Source organism: Peromyscus leucopus, chromosome 3 (assembly GCF_004664715.2).
Source record: "Peromyscus leucopus breed LL Stock chromosome 3, UCI_PerLeu_2.1, whole genome shotgun sequence".
NCBI lineage: Eukaryota > Metazoa > Chordata > Mammalia > Rodentia > Cricetidae > Peromyscus > Peromyscus leucopus.
In genome coordinates, this window is record NC_051065.1 from 154,391,720 (window position 1) to 154,409,167 (window position 17,448).

A 17,448-nucleotide genomic window follows, 5' to 3' on the forward strand; every position below is an offset into this window, starting at 1 on the left:
TAGGTTTTTCTTTTAAATTTGGTTTTGTTTTGGGGGGAGGTTGACAAGGACAGAGGGCAGATGTGAGGGGATAAGTGAGACTGGAACGCATGATGTGAAATCCACAAAGAATAAAGGTTTAAAACATAAAAAAAAAAAAGAGTGGGACCTGTGAGATTTCCCCCAGTCTATGTTGGGATATTAGTGGTTTTGGAATTGTGCAGGTTCCTTTTAGACAGCAGTGGTTCTGGAATTGTGCAGGATCCTTTTAGACAGCACCGTTGGGATTTCGTGGGTGTAGCTTCCCTGGCTTAGCTGGAAAGGACAATCATACAGAAGATCTTGTGGTCCTCTGGCACTTGCTGTCTTTCCTCTTGCCCCTCTTCTTTGGTGCTTCTGGAGTCTTAGCTCCTGGAGTTGTATGGTAGATACATCCACCAGGGCTGGACACCACATGACCATTTGATCTCTTATTTGAACTAGTGGTGGCTTTCTGTAATGGCCTCCTCCTGCTGCAAAAGAAGTTTCCGATGAGGGTTGGATGTTACACTTGTCTGTGGGTGTGTAGATAAGTATTCAGAATGCCATTAAGAATTATATCGGTTTGGAAAATGGCAATAGTACAGTCTTCTCTGTGATCTGTGACCTCCCTAGCCAAGTGCAGTTGGCTAGGCTTCCAACTTCCAACTCCTGGCTAGGCCAGGAGTGATTTCTTTTCTATTAAGCAGGCTTTGAGTCCAAGTAGACAGCTGTTGGTTACTGCCAAGGTATAAGTACCACTACTGTTGCCCCTTTAGGGATATCTTGCCATGGTGGTCATTGTGATTTATAGGCAACAACAGCTGGTTAAGACTATTGATACTTTCCTCACCTTGTGGCACTATGAACGCTAATCCTCAGGGGCATGCGTTTGGCTCCTTTTCAACTCAAATCTTCCAATTCCTATGTCCAAAGTGCACAGTGTCCTCAACAATAAGGACTTACCTTTAACTTCTGGGAGGCAACCAAGGACAGTAGCAATACCCTGTATTGTTTTGGGAACTCTCTTCAGCTCCCTGATCAACAACTCAAAAGGAGGTTCTGGTTCCTGGTACTGGACTTTTTGTTAGCTACTCTATAGCTCTTGGTGTAATTTCATATATTACATGTTTTCTCTTATCTGTGGCTATTAGGTTTTAAGCTTTAGATAGGTATGTTTCATTTAAAATAGACACAGAGGTTCGGTAGCTCCCATGAGCTCGGAAGAGGAAGAGCTCTCCTAAGGGAAGGGAAATAGAGGGTAGTGTTATGAATAAATAAAGGGGAAACTAAAATGAGTTTAAATGGGGAGGAGGCTGGGAATGCGTGGTGAAGGAGGGACTGCGGAAAGGAACAACTAGTACGAAAGGCCTTTTGACTAGTCGTATGGAAGCTTAAGACTCTTGAAGCTTCCTAAAATGTACAAAAGAGATTTAAATGGAGTTAACATCTAATGAGGGAGACAATGCCACAACTAGATATTATATGCTACCAAGTAAAACCCCAGTCTCAGGAATGGGTGACATCTTGTTGAGTCATTGGCCAAAAGGGATCCACGGACACCCCCACAAACAATACAGGCTATTGCCAATGCTATTGATTACCCTCCAGAGCCTGACAGTAAGTTTCTGTTGCTGAAGACACCACTTACTTATGTCACCAAACATAAAAAAAACTGAGCTTCAGCACTGCTGAAGCTTCAGCTCTACTGAGCATTCAGAGTATTAAAAGATACAATACATGCTACCAGAGGAGAAGAGTAGTCATCAGTCTTACCCAGCTTCAAATTGTGAGACCCACAACTATGATCTGTTTTGCAAGATATACTGGTGCAATAATGGTATAAATGTTATGGAGTAACCAGCCACTTTTTAAAAAAAAAAAAAAAATATATATATATATATATATATATATATATATATATATATGGCTTATTCTATGAGATGGAACCCACATCTGGACACTGTTAATGAGGCCACAAACTTGAGACTAGATAAGTCATGGGCCTTACTACTATTATTCTGCTAAAAGAGCATGCTGCTTCTAAAGACATATTGCTATACTCATAGATTAATGCATTACTCAACCCCCATCATTGGAGTAGATGAGAATTAACACAGAAACACACATACTCACAGCGGGAGAATGTGAGACATTTGGAACACTCAGTCCTAAATGGGAGGTCTTGATCAAACCCCTTTCCTCAAACCTCAGAGAGCTATGTGGAAGAGCCAAAGGTGGTGGGTGACTCCAAAGAAAGTGTCTTCCAGACACAACAGAGCTGATGCACATATGAGCTCACAGGGACTGGGACAGCATGCACAAGACTGCGCAAACTCAAGCTAGATAAAATCCCAGTACAGAAAAGGGAATGTCGGCACAAAGTCCCACCCCTAACGGAGATGCTATTTGAAATTAATACCCACTCAGAGAGGGAAAATCAGTTTTCTCCAATGGAGGGACACTGAGTGTATCAACTGCACTGCGGGGGCACTCCTCATGCTTAGGGGTAGCTGATCCACACAAAACAGGCTCCTGCTTTATTTTGCTTTGTTTTGTTTTGTATTGGTTTGGTTTGGTTTGGTTTGGTGTGTGTGTGTTTTATGGTTTGGTGACTCTTTTTGGTTTGGTTTTGAAAGTTTTTATTTAGAGAGAGAGAGTTAAAGCATAAATTTGGGGTGAGTAGGGAGGTAGAGAAAAATTTAGGAGGAGTTGGTAAAAGGGTAAGATATGATGATAATGTTGTATGAAATTTTTTAAAATAATTTTTAATGTAATAAAAATAAAATGGCCTAATCAAAAAAAAAATCCATAAGCACTTCACAATGTGTACCATTCTGAGTGTGAGAGATGAGAAGTTTAATACATTTCCTGTGTGTGACTTCCAAGTCTCCAGTGGTTCCATCCATGACTCTTCTGCATTTCTTTGGAGTTCTGCTAAACCTGTGTGTTACATTGCCTCCCAGTTTGCAAAGAGTAAAGAGTGCTTCATGGCACAAAGACAGTGCTGAAGTAATTTACTGTAGAATGAATAGACTTTGTCCTTTAAGAGACTGGTCCGATCACACGCTGGCTATAACCTTTTTTTGTTTCCTTGTTGAATTCTCCCTCTATCATGTTTTACGGGCACCAATGTCTTTTTACATTGGATTGCACCCTCTACATCTCCTTTCGCGGTCTCCCTCCAAATCAGATGTCTTTTCTGCCTCTTCCTTATTTCGGTCGAGTTGTTCCTTGTGGCCTTCCTCCGTGGAGTGTCCTCCTCCCCCACCTGTTTATGTCTGTGGGTGTGAAAGCCTTTGGCTCCTGCGGGTTGGCTTGTCAGTATGTCTCATTCAGTGGGAAGGACATGGGTGTCTGGCTTCAGAGGCCAGTAGGAAGCTAGCTGTCTGACAAACTGCTCCGTTCTTGTGCAATGGTCCCACCTCCAAAGGAGCTAACTGTTTGCCCCTTGGTGTCATATCCTGAGAAAGTCCTGACTGAGCTGACAAAGCACCATCCAGACCCTGAAGAAAACTCTTAAGAATATGTGGGCAGGTGCAGCAGCTCCACGGGTGAATGCCCTGCTGTGTAAGTCTGACGGCCTGAGTCTAGACTCAGAACTCTCTACTGGCTGCAGGAGAGAACCGACTTCCCAAACCAGTCCTCTGGGGGCCTGTTCCATCAAGAAGCTGTGGCTTTAAGAAACAAAGCGGCCTGGAGAGCTCTAACCGCACCTCCTGCAAGCCCTGCCCACACCACAGTTGCCCACCACGCGCTGACGAAGGCTCTTTCTTTCTTTCCCACGGCTGCCAAGGGCCAGGGACACTTGGAATTGTGGCCCACCTCTTCTCAGCTCCTCCCTGGATTCTGGATCAAAGTACCTTACAGCACCTATCCTCTTGGGAAAATGCATAAGTAAAGAACCCTCTTCTGTCTGGACTCTTCCTTCGATTGCAATCTGGGATCAAGTCACCACTGTGTGGTCAGTGTTACTATAGGGCTGGTTTACCTGAAATACATCTCAGTGGTGCTTTGTTGTTATTTTTGTTTGTTTATTTTTGTTTTTGAGACACAGTCTCACTGGCCAGGAACTAGCTATGTAGACCAGGCTGGCCTCAAGCTCACAGAGATCTGCCTGCCTCTGCCTCCTGTGAGCTGGGACTACAGATGTGTGCTATGGCCCTGCCTACCTATTTTTGAACCATCAGTCAATGGTATGCGCACAACTACACTCACATGCACTCACACATGTCATCTACACATAAGTTAATAATAGATATCATTTAAAAAATATAATAAAATCTGAATGCTGCCAGGCAGTGGTGGCACACATCTTTAATCCCAGCACTCAGGAGGCAGAGGCAGGTGGATCTCTGTAGGCCAGCCTGGTCTACAAAGTGAGTTCTGGGACAGCCAGGGCTACATAGAGAAACTCTGTCTCAAAAAAAAAAAAAAAAAAAAAAAAAAGTGAATGCTATCCCTGGTACCTGTGTCCTTACTGGATCACTGAAAAATCCAGCTCAACTCGACCCCTAGGCACTCACTGCATCCCTTGAACGGCCAAGCATAAAGAGCATTGCATTTATACGACTGACTGATGCTAGCTGACTGATGCTTAATCATGTGGCAACGTTCCCCAAAGCCTGGCTCTGTTTTAGATGTGTATTGGAGACACCTCTACTCATTTTTCCAATTAAAAAACACTTGTACAACTGTCCTTATTTTTATGCTTATTCATGTGTTTGTAGTAAAGGTCACACAAACAACAGAATTAGAGGATTTCATACAGCCTGTTGAGGAGGCTCTAGAAGTTAGACAGGCCCCTGATAGGCAGTGGGGACACAAATAGATTTTTTAGAGAGAGAGAGAGAGAGAGAGAGAGAGAGAGAGAGAGAGAGAGAGAGAGAGAGAGAGAGAGAGAGCGCCAACTTCCAGCGTCTTCTGCACGCTCTGACCTGGAGTGTTTTCTATCAGTAGGATGGTAGGGCCCCCTGCTGGTGGCCTGGCCAGCAAATTCAAGGCTGTATCAGGACAGTCACCCCAAGTTGAGGGTATCAATCAGCTCTTTGTTCAAAGTGACAAACCTTAAATTAGAGGAAGGGCACTCCTCAAAGACCCTTAAAACTCCTGGCCATTGAGGAGAGACCAGGTTTCTGACTCTGTTCTCAGGCCTGTGATATTCCCAACTCGACATTTATCAGCTTTAATGGGCCCATTCGTCTTTGCACATGCAGTTTCTCTCCAGGAACTTTCATTTCTAGGATGGTCCATGAGGCAGCCGAACACCAGGGAGAAGAGTGAGGAGTTTGTACACACAGTGTACACACAGGGTCATGTTAAAGTACTGAAGACCTCTGGATGTTTAAAATCTGCCTCCCTGGAAGGAGCTTTAAAAGGGAGGAGAGTTGGGAATATACATGAAAACTCTGATCTCAGAATCGGTATTTCAACTTCTAAGCAAAAGTAACTCTCCTCTGTAGTTGGAGTTTTCCTGTGTCCCAGCCTGCCGGTGGTCAGGACAAATCTCTCTTAGCCGCCAGTCCCACAGCCACTCGGACCCAAGTAAACACACAGAGGTTTATATTATTTACAAATTGTATGGCCATTTGCTCAAGCTTATTACTGACTAGCTCTTCCACTTAAATTAACCCATAATTCTTCTTTGTGTCTAGCCACATGGCTTGGTACCTTTTCCCAGTTCTGCCTTCACATCTTGCTTCTCATGGCGGAGGCTGGCAGCGTCTCCTAACTCAGTCTTCCTGTTCCCAGAATTCTCTTCTCTCTTTGTCCCGCCTATACTTCCTGCCTGGCTACTGGCCAGTCACATTTTATTTATACAGAGTGATATCCACAGCAGTTCTCTCTGTCCCGAATGAGTAAACAAGGATTTGGTTTTCTCTAGTTTTGTTTTCAGGGACTGTTTGGTGAGTTGAAAAAAAAAAAAGTAAAAAGGATGCATGAATGATGGCTATGAAGGCAGTAAGAATTAAATATTTTCACTGTCTGGCTTCTCTTTAGAGGGAGCTACTTTGACTGTGACCATCTCTAAACCTGCTGCAGGCCAGATGTCACAGGGAGCATCCCCTCAGTGGTCTGGACCTAATGTTCTTTCTCACTTCCTCTAATGCTCTAGGATTCCAGCGTGAGGACCTGAAAACTATCCCCTCTCCTAACCACCACACACAGAATCAGGATGTGCCCTGACCAAGCTGGTAGGACATTTGACACTCTGGTTGAGTGTGGCATGAGAGCCTGTGACTGTGAAGGCAAACCCCTCAGAGAGCTGCGACTGTTGAAGTCGCCTATGTTAAGTGAGGTCTCTAGGGTTTCCTTCCTTACTTCTTTCTATGAGCTAGTGCACATCAGCTCCGTTCCCCAACTCTCTATATAAGCTGGTCTCAGATCTTTACTGTTGTGATCAGGACACAGCAGAAATGGCTGCCACACAACCTTGGAAGGGGTCCTAGTGCCTCGGTTTATAGTGTGTTGAGCTTATAGTGGGAAAACTACTCAACTACTCAACTACCACGTATAACCTCTCCTATCAACATGGCAGCTTTCAGCTCAGGAGACCACCCAAAGGACCACCCATCCTTTAACACAGTTTTTTTTTTTCACCTTCCTCCTGCTAGATGGATGGAGTGGAACCCTGGCTTCCCTTTGAGTATTGATGCCAAGTGCCACAAGGATTTACCCCGAGACATCCAGTTTGATAGTGAAAAAGGAGTGGACTTTGTTCTGAACTACTCAAGAGCGTAAGTTTTAGGAACTTCAGGGTGTGGGTGGCCCATCTGGGAGCTGGGTATGGGCTATTGTTAGAAATGAATTCGGGATCACAAAGAAAGAGAGCACCATTCCACCCATCTGGACAGGGCAAAGTGCGTGATTGAGAGGGTGTGCTCAGAGCGGACACACACGAAGACAGGAATCGAACTTGGTCTGTATTCTAACTCAGATGGCAGGTGGGATCCTGTAGCTAGAGTTTTCCTGCCTTGCCCACAGTCAGGACAAATCTTTGTCACCCTCCAGTCCCACAGCCGCTCAGACCCAACCAAGTAAACACAGAGACTTATATTGCATACAAACTGTATGGCTGTGGCAGGCTTCTTGCTAACTGTTCTTATAGCTTAAATTAATCCATTTCCATAAATCTATACCTTGCCACGTGGCTGGTGGCTTACTGGCGTCTTCACATACTGCTGGTCATGGCGGCAGCTGGCAGTGTCTCTGCCTCAGCCTTCTGCTTCCCAGTATTCTCCTCTCTCCTTGTCCCACCTACTTCCTGCCTGGCCACTGGCCAATCAGTGTTTTATTTATTGACCAATCAGAGCAACAGATTTGACATACAGACCATCCCACAGCAGGATCCAACTCATAGTTTTAACTGGCTAGTCTGAAAAGAACTGGCTCACAGGAAATGAAGGAGGGGAAAGGGTCACTGGTCCAGGCCATCAACTGCCTGGAAAAATAGCTGTGGACCTTTCTGTACATAAAGGTTTCACTGTGGGAAGGAGGATGAAAGCATTTCCATAAAAGTCTTACAAGGTTGTGGGGGGACAAAAAGACTTTAATTCCTTGTCCCTAACACAAGTTTTCTAGTGTTTGGTAGAAAAGACTCATATTTGATCTTCCTTATACTAAGACCCTCATTCTTTTCCTTTGGGGGTCTTGAGCTGGGGGAACAGTTCAGTGAACACCATTCCCAACACATTTGTCTCTATCTGGGCCAGGGATAGTTGCCCATTGCACAATCAGAAGATGACCTGTGTCTCAACAGGCTGGATTGACCCAGTGGTCTCCCAACACTAGCAACACTGCACTCTCAGCCCAGCCAGGAGCCCTTCTTCTGTGGCCAGTCTGCCTGAAGATGGCGCCCAGACTGTTACCAGGAGGCAGGTTCTGTAGTGACAATGACTAAAATGGCAGAGTTGGTCCCAGGACAAAGATTCCTGATCATTTGCCGTAGTGACTTCATGAGGTAGGGCACATGTATTAGTCAGTTTTCTATTGCTGTGAGGAGATGCCATGACCCAGGCATTTCACTGGGGGCTTTTCGGAGGTTAGTCCCCTACTCAGCTTGGGTAAGGGGAGTGTGGTGGCAGACATGGTGCTGGAGAAGCAGCTGGAAGCTTTACATCCTGATCCACAGGCAGGCAGAGAGAGACCTGGACCTGGTGTGAGATTTTGAAACCTCAAAGCCTACCCCCAGTGACACATTTCCTCCAACAAAGACACAACTACTCTAACAAGAACACACTTCCTAATCCTTGTAATCCTTTCAAACAATTCCACTCTCTGGTGACTAAGCCTTCAAATAGATGAGCTTATGGGGCCATTCAAACCGCCACAGAACGTATAGCCCCCTCTTTGCTGTTGAGGAACATGAGAAATACGAAGGTTGTTGAAGACCTTGCCTACAGCCCTTTGCTAATAAACAACAGAGACATTGACTTCTAGGTCACATGCTTGCACTAGAGTCACTGAAGGATGCTGGCACAATCATGGATACTGTCAAAAATAGAGATCTTCAGCCCCACACCAAGGTTAGCAAGGACACCTTTCATACTATAGAGACACCTTTCATACTCTTAGAGAACTTTCATAATCATACACACCTAGAAAACCCTAAATTCATGAAGCCCAACTGAGCCTTATACTCCCCTGAGGACCGTAAGCACTTCCCAGCACCCAGCACAAGCATGGCAAGACCCTGAGAGTGGGACCTCATTGTCTGCACACCCAAAGGTAGCCAGGCCTGAGGACCATGAGTCAGTCTCCTCAATGCAGGTGTTGTATAATTATATGCATCCTTTTAAAATTTGACAGCTATTATCGATGATTTCTACGTAAGGAAACTGGGATCCAGTGGGTTAAGGTCAAATATTTACCTATATACATTAAGGCAAAAACTAACTTGGTGGTCTGGATGAGAAAGGACCCTATAGGCCTGGGTATTTGAACTCTTGGTACCCAGTTGGTGGTGATATTTGAAAATGTTTATCTAGGGGGTGTGGCCTTGCTGGAGGAAGCATGTCACTGGAGGTGGGCTTTGAGAGCTTAAGGCCTCACTCCTCTTCTGGTTCACTCTCTTGCCTGCTGCTTGCCTATGAAGATATTAGCTCTCAGCTCCTGATTCCTGGTCCCATGTTGTTCCCACTGTTATGGACTCAACCCCTATGGAACATGAGCCAGAATCAACCCTTCCCTCCATAGCTTGCCTTGGTTATGGTGTTTTATCACATCAACAGAACATCAACTGGATGGTAGCAGGGAGTAGGCTGTTGTTGTGAAGAGCCTGACCATGTTTTCCTTGTTGTTATTGTTGTTGTTTTGGTTTTGTTCAGTTGGCTGTGGGTCTTTTTTCGTTTTGTTTTATTGTTTTGGAATGTAGAAGACTTTGGAACGTGGGACTAGGAAAGCAGCTGGATGCTGTAGACAGCACTTAACAGGCTATCCTCATTGGAGCCTGGAGGACAGCAGTGGCGAGGGCGACGGAGACTGTAGAGGCCTGGCTCAAAAGGTTTCAAAGAGAAGCAAGGACGTTCATAGCAACCAGGCTAGAGGCCATTCCTGTGATACTTTGACAAAGAATCTGGCTGTTTTCTGCCTATGTCTTGAGAGTTTACCTAAAGCTAAGTTAAAAATGAATGAAATAATGTCTTTGGAAATTTCAAGACTGCATAATGTCAAGTTCATGTCTGTTTTTTATTAATAACGCTTATGCAGGTCTACAAAGGAAAAGAGAGCGTGGGGCAGTAAGGAACGCAAGTGTGCGATGTGGAGAGAGAAAAGCCGTAGGAAGTGTAACAGCCAAGGCATGTGTTAGAGGAGAGGCTGCAAGTGTTAGGGAGCTGAGCACAGCTAAGGAGAGGCCTACTGGAACTGGAACAGGGGATGGGTGCCTAAAGGGGAAGACCCCACCCAGCTACGTTTCCAACGTGTGAATGAAGCCTGCAGAGATTTCTGCTCTAGAAAGCAAGTGAATGAAAGTGCTGGTGCTGGTGTGATTCTAGAGGGCCAGGGTTCATCCCAAACTGGCCTGTGAACTCAACCGTGCCACCCATGTGGCTCTAGAGGCATGAAGGATATAAGAATGAAGGAGTTCTGGATTCTTCCTCCATGTTTTAGAAAGCCAATAAGGCAAGGCATTGTGTGGCAAGAGTGTCCCTAGAGGAAGACCATGAGAAAGCCAGAGGCTCTGAAAGGCTGTAGAAGTGTGGCCTGGGTTGCATTGGAGACTCCAAAATGCTGGAGATGTCAGAGCTGAGACACATCTGCCAAGGAGACTTGCACACATAGGCTGGAACCAGCCCAAGAGAGAGATGCATGCTGCAGTCAGCAAAGCTGGAAAGGTAGAGCCATCTAAGTCCTTTGACAGCCGGTATGGAGCGACATTGGAGTTTGCTCTGCTGGGTTTCACCTTGATCCAGCATTTCCTCATTATGCCCACTGTCCTCCCTTGAGGAATGGTAGGTAATGTATATTCTGTGCCACGTTGTGTTGGAAGAATGTAGTTTTCTGTTTGATTTTACAAGGGTTACAATTAAGAGATTGCCTTGAGTCTCAGAAGAGACTTTGGACTTTTAAACAGTGGCGAGACTGAAAGACTATGGGGACTTAAGGAGTTGAACTAAATGCATTTTTGCATTATGATATGGCAACAAACCTATGGGGACCAGGGAGTGGAGTGTGGTTTGAGTGAGAAATATCCTCCATAGGTTTAGGGTGGTAATATTTGGTGGTACTATTTGGGGAGCCATTTGGAGAGCTTAGGAGGTGCAGCCTTGCCCCATTTCTGGTTTGTGTTCTGCAAAGGAATGGATGAACAGGTGGCATTCAAAGCTCTTCCGGAGAGCACTGGCCTGGTCTCTTACACAGCCAAAGTGCAGTAGGAAAAGCACCAGACATAGGCTAATTTCTGTCCTGGTCCCACAAGGCCAGCACCTGCTCTGGGGACTGCTTGGGACAGCAGGAGGCTCCTGAGTATGGAGACACTCTGCAGAGACATAGTGGGCAAGCAAGGTGACCTGTCCCCTGGTTTACAGGATGGAGAACCTGTTCATCAATCGCTTCATGCACATGTTTCAGTCTTCCTGGAATGACTTTGCTGATTTTGAGAAAATCTTTGTCAAGATCAGCAACACTATTTCTGGTAAGAGGGCTCCTGGGGTGGTGGGGGTGGGGAAGTTGACTTTTCTGCTGGAGACTGACTGACATCCAACTCAAGGACCCTTGACAACACCTCACTAGAAGTCTCAAGACTATCGGGACGTTCTCTTTACACAAACAAGTCATTTGTGGCTCTTCTGCACAGAGCCAAGGCAGGACTGGGCTCTTCCTTTTTAAGCATTTACATTAAAGCAGCATTGGAGACTGAAGTGATGCCTGAGCAGTTAGGAGCTAATTTTGCTCTTGCAAAGGACTCAAGTGCAGTTCCCAGCATCCACACTGGGTGGCTCACAACCACAATTAACTCGGGGTACAGAGTTGACCCAATGTCTCTGATCTCTGTAGGACACCTGCACTCAAATATGCACACAGACACACACACAAACACAGACACACAGACACACAGACACACACACACACACAGACACACACACACTTTCTCTCTCTCTCTCTCTCTCTCTCTCTCTCTCTCTCACACACACACACACACACACACACACACACACACACATCATACACACTTAATAATCATAAAAATAAAATGCAAAGCAACTTTAGGGTTGCATTTGGACCTGGATTTGTTTGGTTAGAGCCCTGACACTGTACTGGACAGTAATGGATGGAAAGTCATGACAGCCATCACTCTTTAAGGAGGTAAGAATGGTTGGATAAAGATGCTGACCTCAGCACAGGGGACCAGGCCTCTCCCTTCTTGTGGCAAACTGAAGGACTAGAGATCTTGAAAAGACTAGCTATCTGGGAGTCTTGCTGGTCATAATAGCTCCAGGAAGACTAGGTGCATCGTGACCCACCGATGAGCAGGAACACAGCAAGTGGGAATGGCAAGTGAGAGGAGTCTGGGTGCCTTGAAAACGGGTCCCTACAAACACTCGTCCTCAGGCCAGGCTTGCCCAGCTGACCGATCTAGGGGGCGTGCCCTCCTGTTCTCCCCACAGAGCGAGTCAAGAACCACTGGCAGGAGGATCTCATGTTCGGCTACCAGTTCCTGAACGGCTGCAACCCCGTCCTCATCAAGCGCTGCACAGAGCTGCCGCAGAAGCTCCCAGTGACCACAGAGATGGTGGAGTGCAGCCTAGAGCGGCAACTCAGTTTAGAACAGGAAGTGCAGGTAGGCCGGCTGGCTGGAGACAGTCTTTCCACAGAAGCCACTTCCTGCTGACCAATGCTTGCTGATTCCCCCAGACTGCAGCTTTGTCTGTTTGTTTGACAGTATGAAATCAGAAGTGTCTTCTCTTTCCTGGCAGCAGCACTCATGAGGGTCTTGGGCACGGTGCAAACCACAGGCAGTCACAGGAGGGGCAGTAGGGACACCATCCTCACGGCTGCAAACCCAGTGCCAGTATTTTCAATACTCATATCAATCATGACAAGAGGCACTGTATACATAATAAATAAATAAGTCTTGTTTGTTTATTTATTTATTTATTTATTTATTTATTTATTTTGAACTGAGGATCGAACCCAGGGCCTTGCGCTTGCTAAGCAAGCGCTCTGCCACAGAGCTAAATCCCCAACCCTATTTTTTATTTTTTAAAGGTTTATTTATTTATTATCTATAGTGTTCTGCCTGTATGTATGCCTGCAGGCCAGAAGAGGGTACCAGATCTCATTATAGATGGTTGTAAGCCACCATGTGGTTGCTGGGAATTGAACTCAGGACCTCTAGAAGAATAATCAGTGCTCTTAACCTCTGAGCCATCTCTCCAGCCCCCTCTTTTTTTAAAAAGAGAAAGAAAAAAAATTATTACAAGAGGGCCCTTAGTGTGTCAGGCACTTGACAGGTGTGTTCTACACATGGTCTTCCAAATGTCACCCACTTTGCAAAAGAGAGGACACTGGTTAGAGAAGTAGGCCTTGTGGAGGGACAGAAGGCAGAGAATGGTAGAATTTGTCACTTTCTAATTAGAAACATTTGTACGGCCGTTGCCTCCCTCACCTCCCCAAGCCGGTCGGTCTCCTGGCTTTGACCAGCAGGCTCAACCCTTCACTCCCAGTTCCAAGGCTAACCTTGTTTTGAGACAGAAAGAATTCAAATTGAACTGGCTTGTATCTGATGGGATCTTTCAGGCATTCCCATGCTAGGTTTTTTAGAGTTTTTTGTTTGGTTGGTTTTGTTTTGTTTTTGCTGATAGTCCTAACAACAACCCTCAGTATCCTGTCTTCTCTCCCCCATTGCAGCCAGCACCACGGGGCCTCCCATCTCCAGCTGTCCATGTAGCCTCATTGCCTCTGGTCGCCCCATCTAGGTACCCAGTTCACGCTGAGACTCCAGACACTTAGCATTCAGCCTGAACCTCCTGCCTACTTGCCTTTGGGAGGTGACTTACCCAAATGAAGTTGGGTTCCTGACCCACACAGGCAGTCATTCCACATTCTTCTGGACCTGCATGGGTCTCAGGATACTACCTAACCATGTGGACAGCCAGCAATAGCAAAATCAACTCCTTGCACCCATCCGCATGCACAGAAACCAGCACATCTCAGAACCGAGAGGACCTGAACAGCCATCATTGTCCCTAGCCACCCAAAAGTAGGCCCCTGCTTGTTCTCCAAGACAACACCCTCTTACTGGTGAGCCCATGCCACTTCCAGGGAAGGTGGCTTGTAGATTATCTTCACTTTGAGCTGACCCCTCAAACACATGATCGTGATGTTCTGCTGTGGTTTAGATCACTAGGCAACTATCCAGTAATCTAACAGTCACCACTGACTAAACTCTTACATACATGCTACCTTATCTTTTACACTGCCCCCGAGTAACACACCAGCACAGTTCTTAGGGCCCTCCATCATTCCTGACACCTTTCTTTGGCATCCTCAGTGATGTGTTAAAGTCATAGTTCCTAAATTGTTTTGTTTTCAGTATTGGGAATCGGACCCAGAGCCTCACATCTTTCAGCAAAGCTCTCTACCACAAGAGCTATCTTACCACCCCCCCTAAATATTTTTTTAATCTTTCTCAGTGAAATTTAATTTTGGAACATGAATAGAAGAACCCTGAAGGACCTTGTTTCCCCCCACATCTATGGAGAGTAGCCCCACCTCTTCCCATTTCTTCCTTTCCAGGAGGACCCTGTCCTGGATGACAGTGTCCAATTTGTTCAGCATTAAACATGATCTAAATGAAGTCCTGAAGGAGCATCTGGGTGTTTGGCTTCTCTCACTTACCTCCCTAACCCTTCTGAGTGGTCTTACAACTTCCTTTATGAGAATCAAGCAGGTTTCAGTTACGATGAACCTAAGTTAGTCATGGTCAGTCTTTCATCCTAGCTTTGAAAATTCCATATGTAAACCATCTTTGGAGCTAGAAAAGTGAAGCCCATAGATTCTGAATTCCACTCGCAGCCAGAGTTTTAGGACAAAAGCCCAGGTTCCTGAGGCTGAAATAGGCTAGGCTAGGCCACCCAACTCAACACACCAACAAAAGAGATAAGTAGTACAGTAAAAAGCAGAGAGATGTAATCAATGTGGAAACATGGGAGGGAAGTGATAATGCCCTGAATCCATCTTGGGGCACTGACATGAGCTTTAGTATTAAATAGAGAAAGACCTGGGACATGAGACAAGATGTGGCTTAATAAGCAGTCCTGGCCAAGGTGTGGTCTGTTTGATCATTGTTTTGGTTCTGCAACTAGTCCAAAGAATTCTTCACTACTGATTGAAGGGGCAAATCTGGTTTCCACAAGATGATGACTTCTGCTCCAGGCTGTAGTATTGCTATCCTGGTGTGTGAGTCCTGGTAGGTGTTAGCTGTTTCTGGAACCCAAGACTGTGACATATTTTAAATTTTTTGCAGCAAATCTTTTGGTTTCAAATAAACCTCAGAACCAGGAAGGAGGCAGCTTAGAAGTTTTGTTCTGTTCAATATGATACATGAATGGATCGTTGCAGGAACATCGCTATGTTGAGCATAAATGTAAAGTGCGTTGTTGTATTAAATATATACTACAGGAGAGAATGAGGACTTGTGTCTGTGCCCTTGGCCTTGAAGAGAGGGAAAATAGGTTAGAGAGACACTTCTCCAGTGACAAACACTGACTCACAGAGTCTGCAGGCGTCTGACCCAAAGTGAAAAATGCAAACCCTGGATCTGGTTACAGTGCACCCTCAAGTGAGGAGTAAACACTTCTTAGCAGTTTCTAGGTGCGTGTTACACACTAAGTTACAGGGAAGGAGGTGGGGTGTCCTGAAGGCCATCACTCACATCCTCTTCCCAGCCCGGCTCTCGGGTCCATTTCTGCTTACAGTAGCTTGGATATATTTCCCTGCCTCCTGCAGGAAGGGAACATTTTCATCGTGGACTACGAGCTTCTGGATGGCATCGATGCCAACAAAACTGACCCCTGCACACACCAGTTCCTGGCTGCACCCATCTGCCTGCTGTATAAGAACCTCGCCAACAAGATCGTCCCCATTGCCATCCAGGTAGGTGGGCTTCTCGCCTCCAGCCCTTCTGCGTGGCTTGGATCTCAGGAGTGAGGCCGGGAAGGAGCTTCTGGGGCAGCTCCACCCACCCTGCTGCAGGGCGCTGACAGCTCTCACTCCACCTTCCACTGGATCGGAAGAGAAAAGGGGGCTATTGGGACTCAGTGATGCTGTGAAGCAGGCTGTCTGCACGGCAAGAGGCAGACGGACGGACGGACGGTGGCTTTCCCAGGCAGCTCTGAGAAAGTCCCTCCTTGGGCTACGCACACTGGGGAGGGCTTGTCCTGCAATGGCACGCTGTTCCTCCTACCCACCTCCTGACCAGTGTCCCCAAGCAAACATGCCCACACAAGCCAGACAGGCGAGGCTAGGAGTTAAGCTGCAAACACAAGCCACTGAGCAATGTCAGAGTCCTCACCAATCCCGGGGCATTATCTTCCACGTAAGTAGATTATTGCAACCCCAAGGACAGTGGAGGGCCGGGAGCAGTCTCACGGGAGGCAGGCAGGTGAGCACAAGGTTTCATCTACCTGCCTGTGAGAGCTGACTGCCGACAGCAATGATGAAGCTAGGAAAGGCAAAGCAGTCGAAATGAAGGTCCCTGGGGATAGGGCTTCACAGAGACCCTGTGGGGGATGGGAAGATGAGCATTCAGCACACAGTACCTGTGACCCGGACAGTGAGTGGAAGGGGAATAATATTGGCTGGATGTGTAGGCTTACCTGCACAGTCCAAAAGCCCTTGCCTGGGAAATCTAAGAAATCCTGAAAACTGCTGTATGTTAAGTACCTAAGAGCAGACACTAGGCTTGAGCTTAGCCAAAAGACCAAGACACTGTAAAACTGTGACACATTTTAAATTTCCCAGCAAATCTCTCAGTTTTAAATAAACCTCTGAACCACAAGGTTCAGAGCTTTTGTTCCATTCAATAAGATACATGAATGGTTCACTACAGAAACATTGTGATGTTGAATATAAATCGCAAATACATTGTGCTGTCCCAGACCTGGAGGAGAGAGACTTACCATATCATGGAGCATGTGCATTGCTGACATCCTGAAGATTCTGGATCGGAAAGCACATGACCGTTGGGGTTTCACACAGTGCCTTACAGATTACCATCTCACCAGCTAAGGAGACTAAGGTACAGGTGCCCATTATGAGCCACAGAGGTGGGATTCAAGCTGGCTGTCTTAAGCCTGCAGTATAGCTCATGTTAATAATCTCAGTTAAAGGGCAGCCTAGGCTACAGAATGATACCTAGTGTCAAAATTGTAATTAGTTAATCAAAGCAGTTGGCTACAGGTCTCCACCCCTAGTTTCCCAGGCCCCCACCTCTTTGCACTCCAGGGGTCCTCAGCCTCTTATCAGACAGAGAAAGCTCTGTGAGTGAGAAGCATTAGATGAAGACACAGGGGATGTGGGAAATCACCGGAGGCGAGGCCAGGAGAGGGATGAGTTACCACTGAGGTGTTCTAAACTAGCTTGTCTCAGACACATGTTTATTAGAGCCTCCTAGAACCAGGGGCCTGGCTTAAATCTCAGCTCTTTCCATTGCCAGCAGGAGGTAGGGCATTGGACAAGCCACCGGATCTGGTTAACCCTTTCTCTATGCCTGCCAGAAGAACGGATGCTGCCCAGGGCAGGGGCAGGCGCGGTTGCGGGGTCAGCACTTGAGCAGGGCCCACGGGTTCTGCTGCAACAGTCTGGATTTCAGGCTGGGCTGGAAGAGGAACACGGGTCTCAGTGTTGAGGCTGGCATGGCCAGGACAACTGAAGCGGTGCTAGGAGGTCCCCTGCCAAGACTGCGCTAGCTGGATAATTAGCCTCTCTGAGGATCAACAGAGCAGCATG

General features: G+C 46.4%; 1 protein-coding gene across 1 annotated transcript in view; it reads left to right on the forward strand.

Annotated features, from left to right (window-relative positions):
- Positions 1 to 17,448, forward strand: part of Alox5 (arachidonate 5-lipoxygenase) — a 53,210-nt gene that overhangs the window by 27,323 nt on the left and 8,439 nt on the right. Inside the window, exons 4-7 of the mRNA XM_028864037.2 lie at positions 6,612 to 6,734; positions 11,025 to 11,131; positions 12,105 to 12,277; positions 15,448 to 15,594. Coding sequence (XP_028719870.1) covers positions 6,612 to 6,734; positions 11,025 to 11,131; positions 12,105 to 12,277; positions 15,448 to 15,594 — 550 coding nt within the window. The remainder of the gene's footprint in view (positions 1 to 6,611; positions 6,735 to 11,024; positions 11,132 to 12,104; positions 12,278 to 15,447; positions 15,595 to 17,448) is intronic.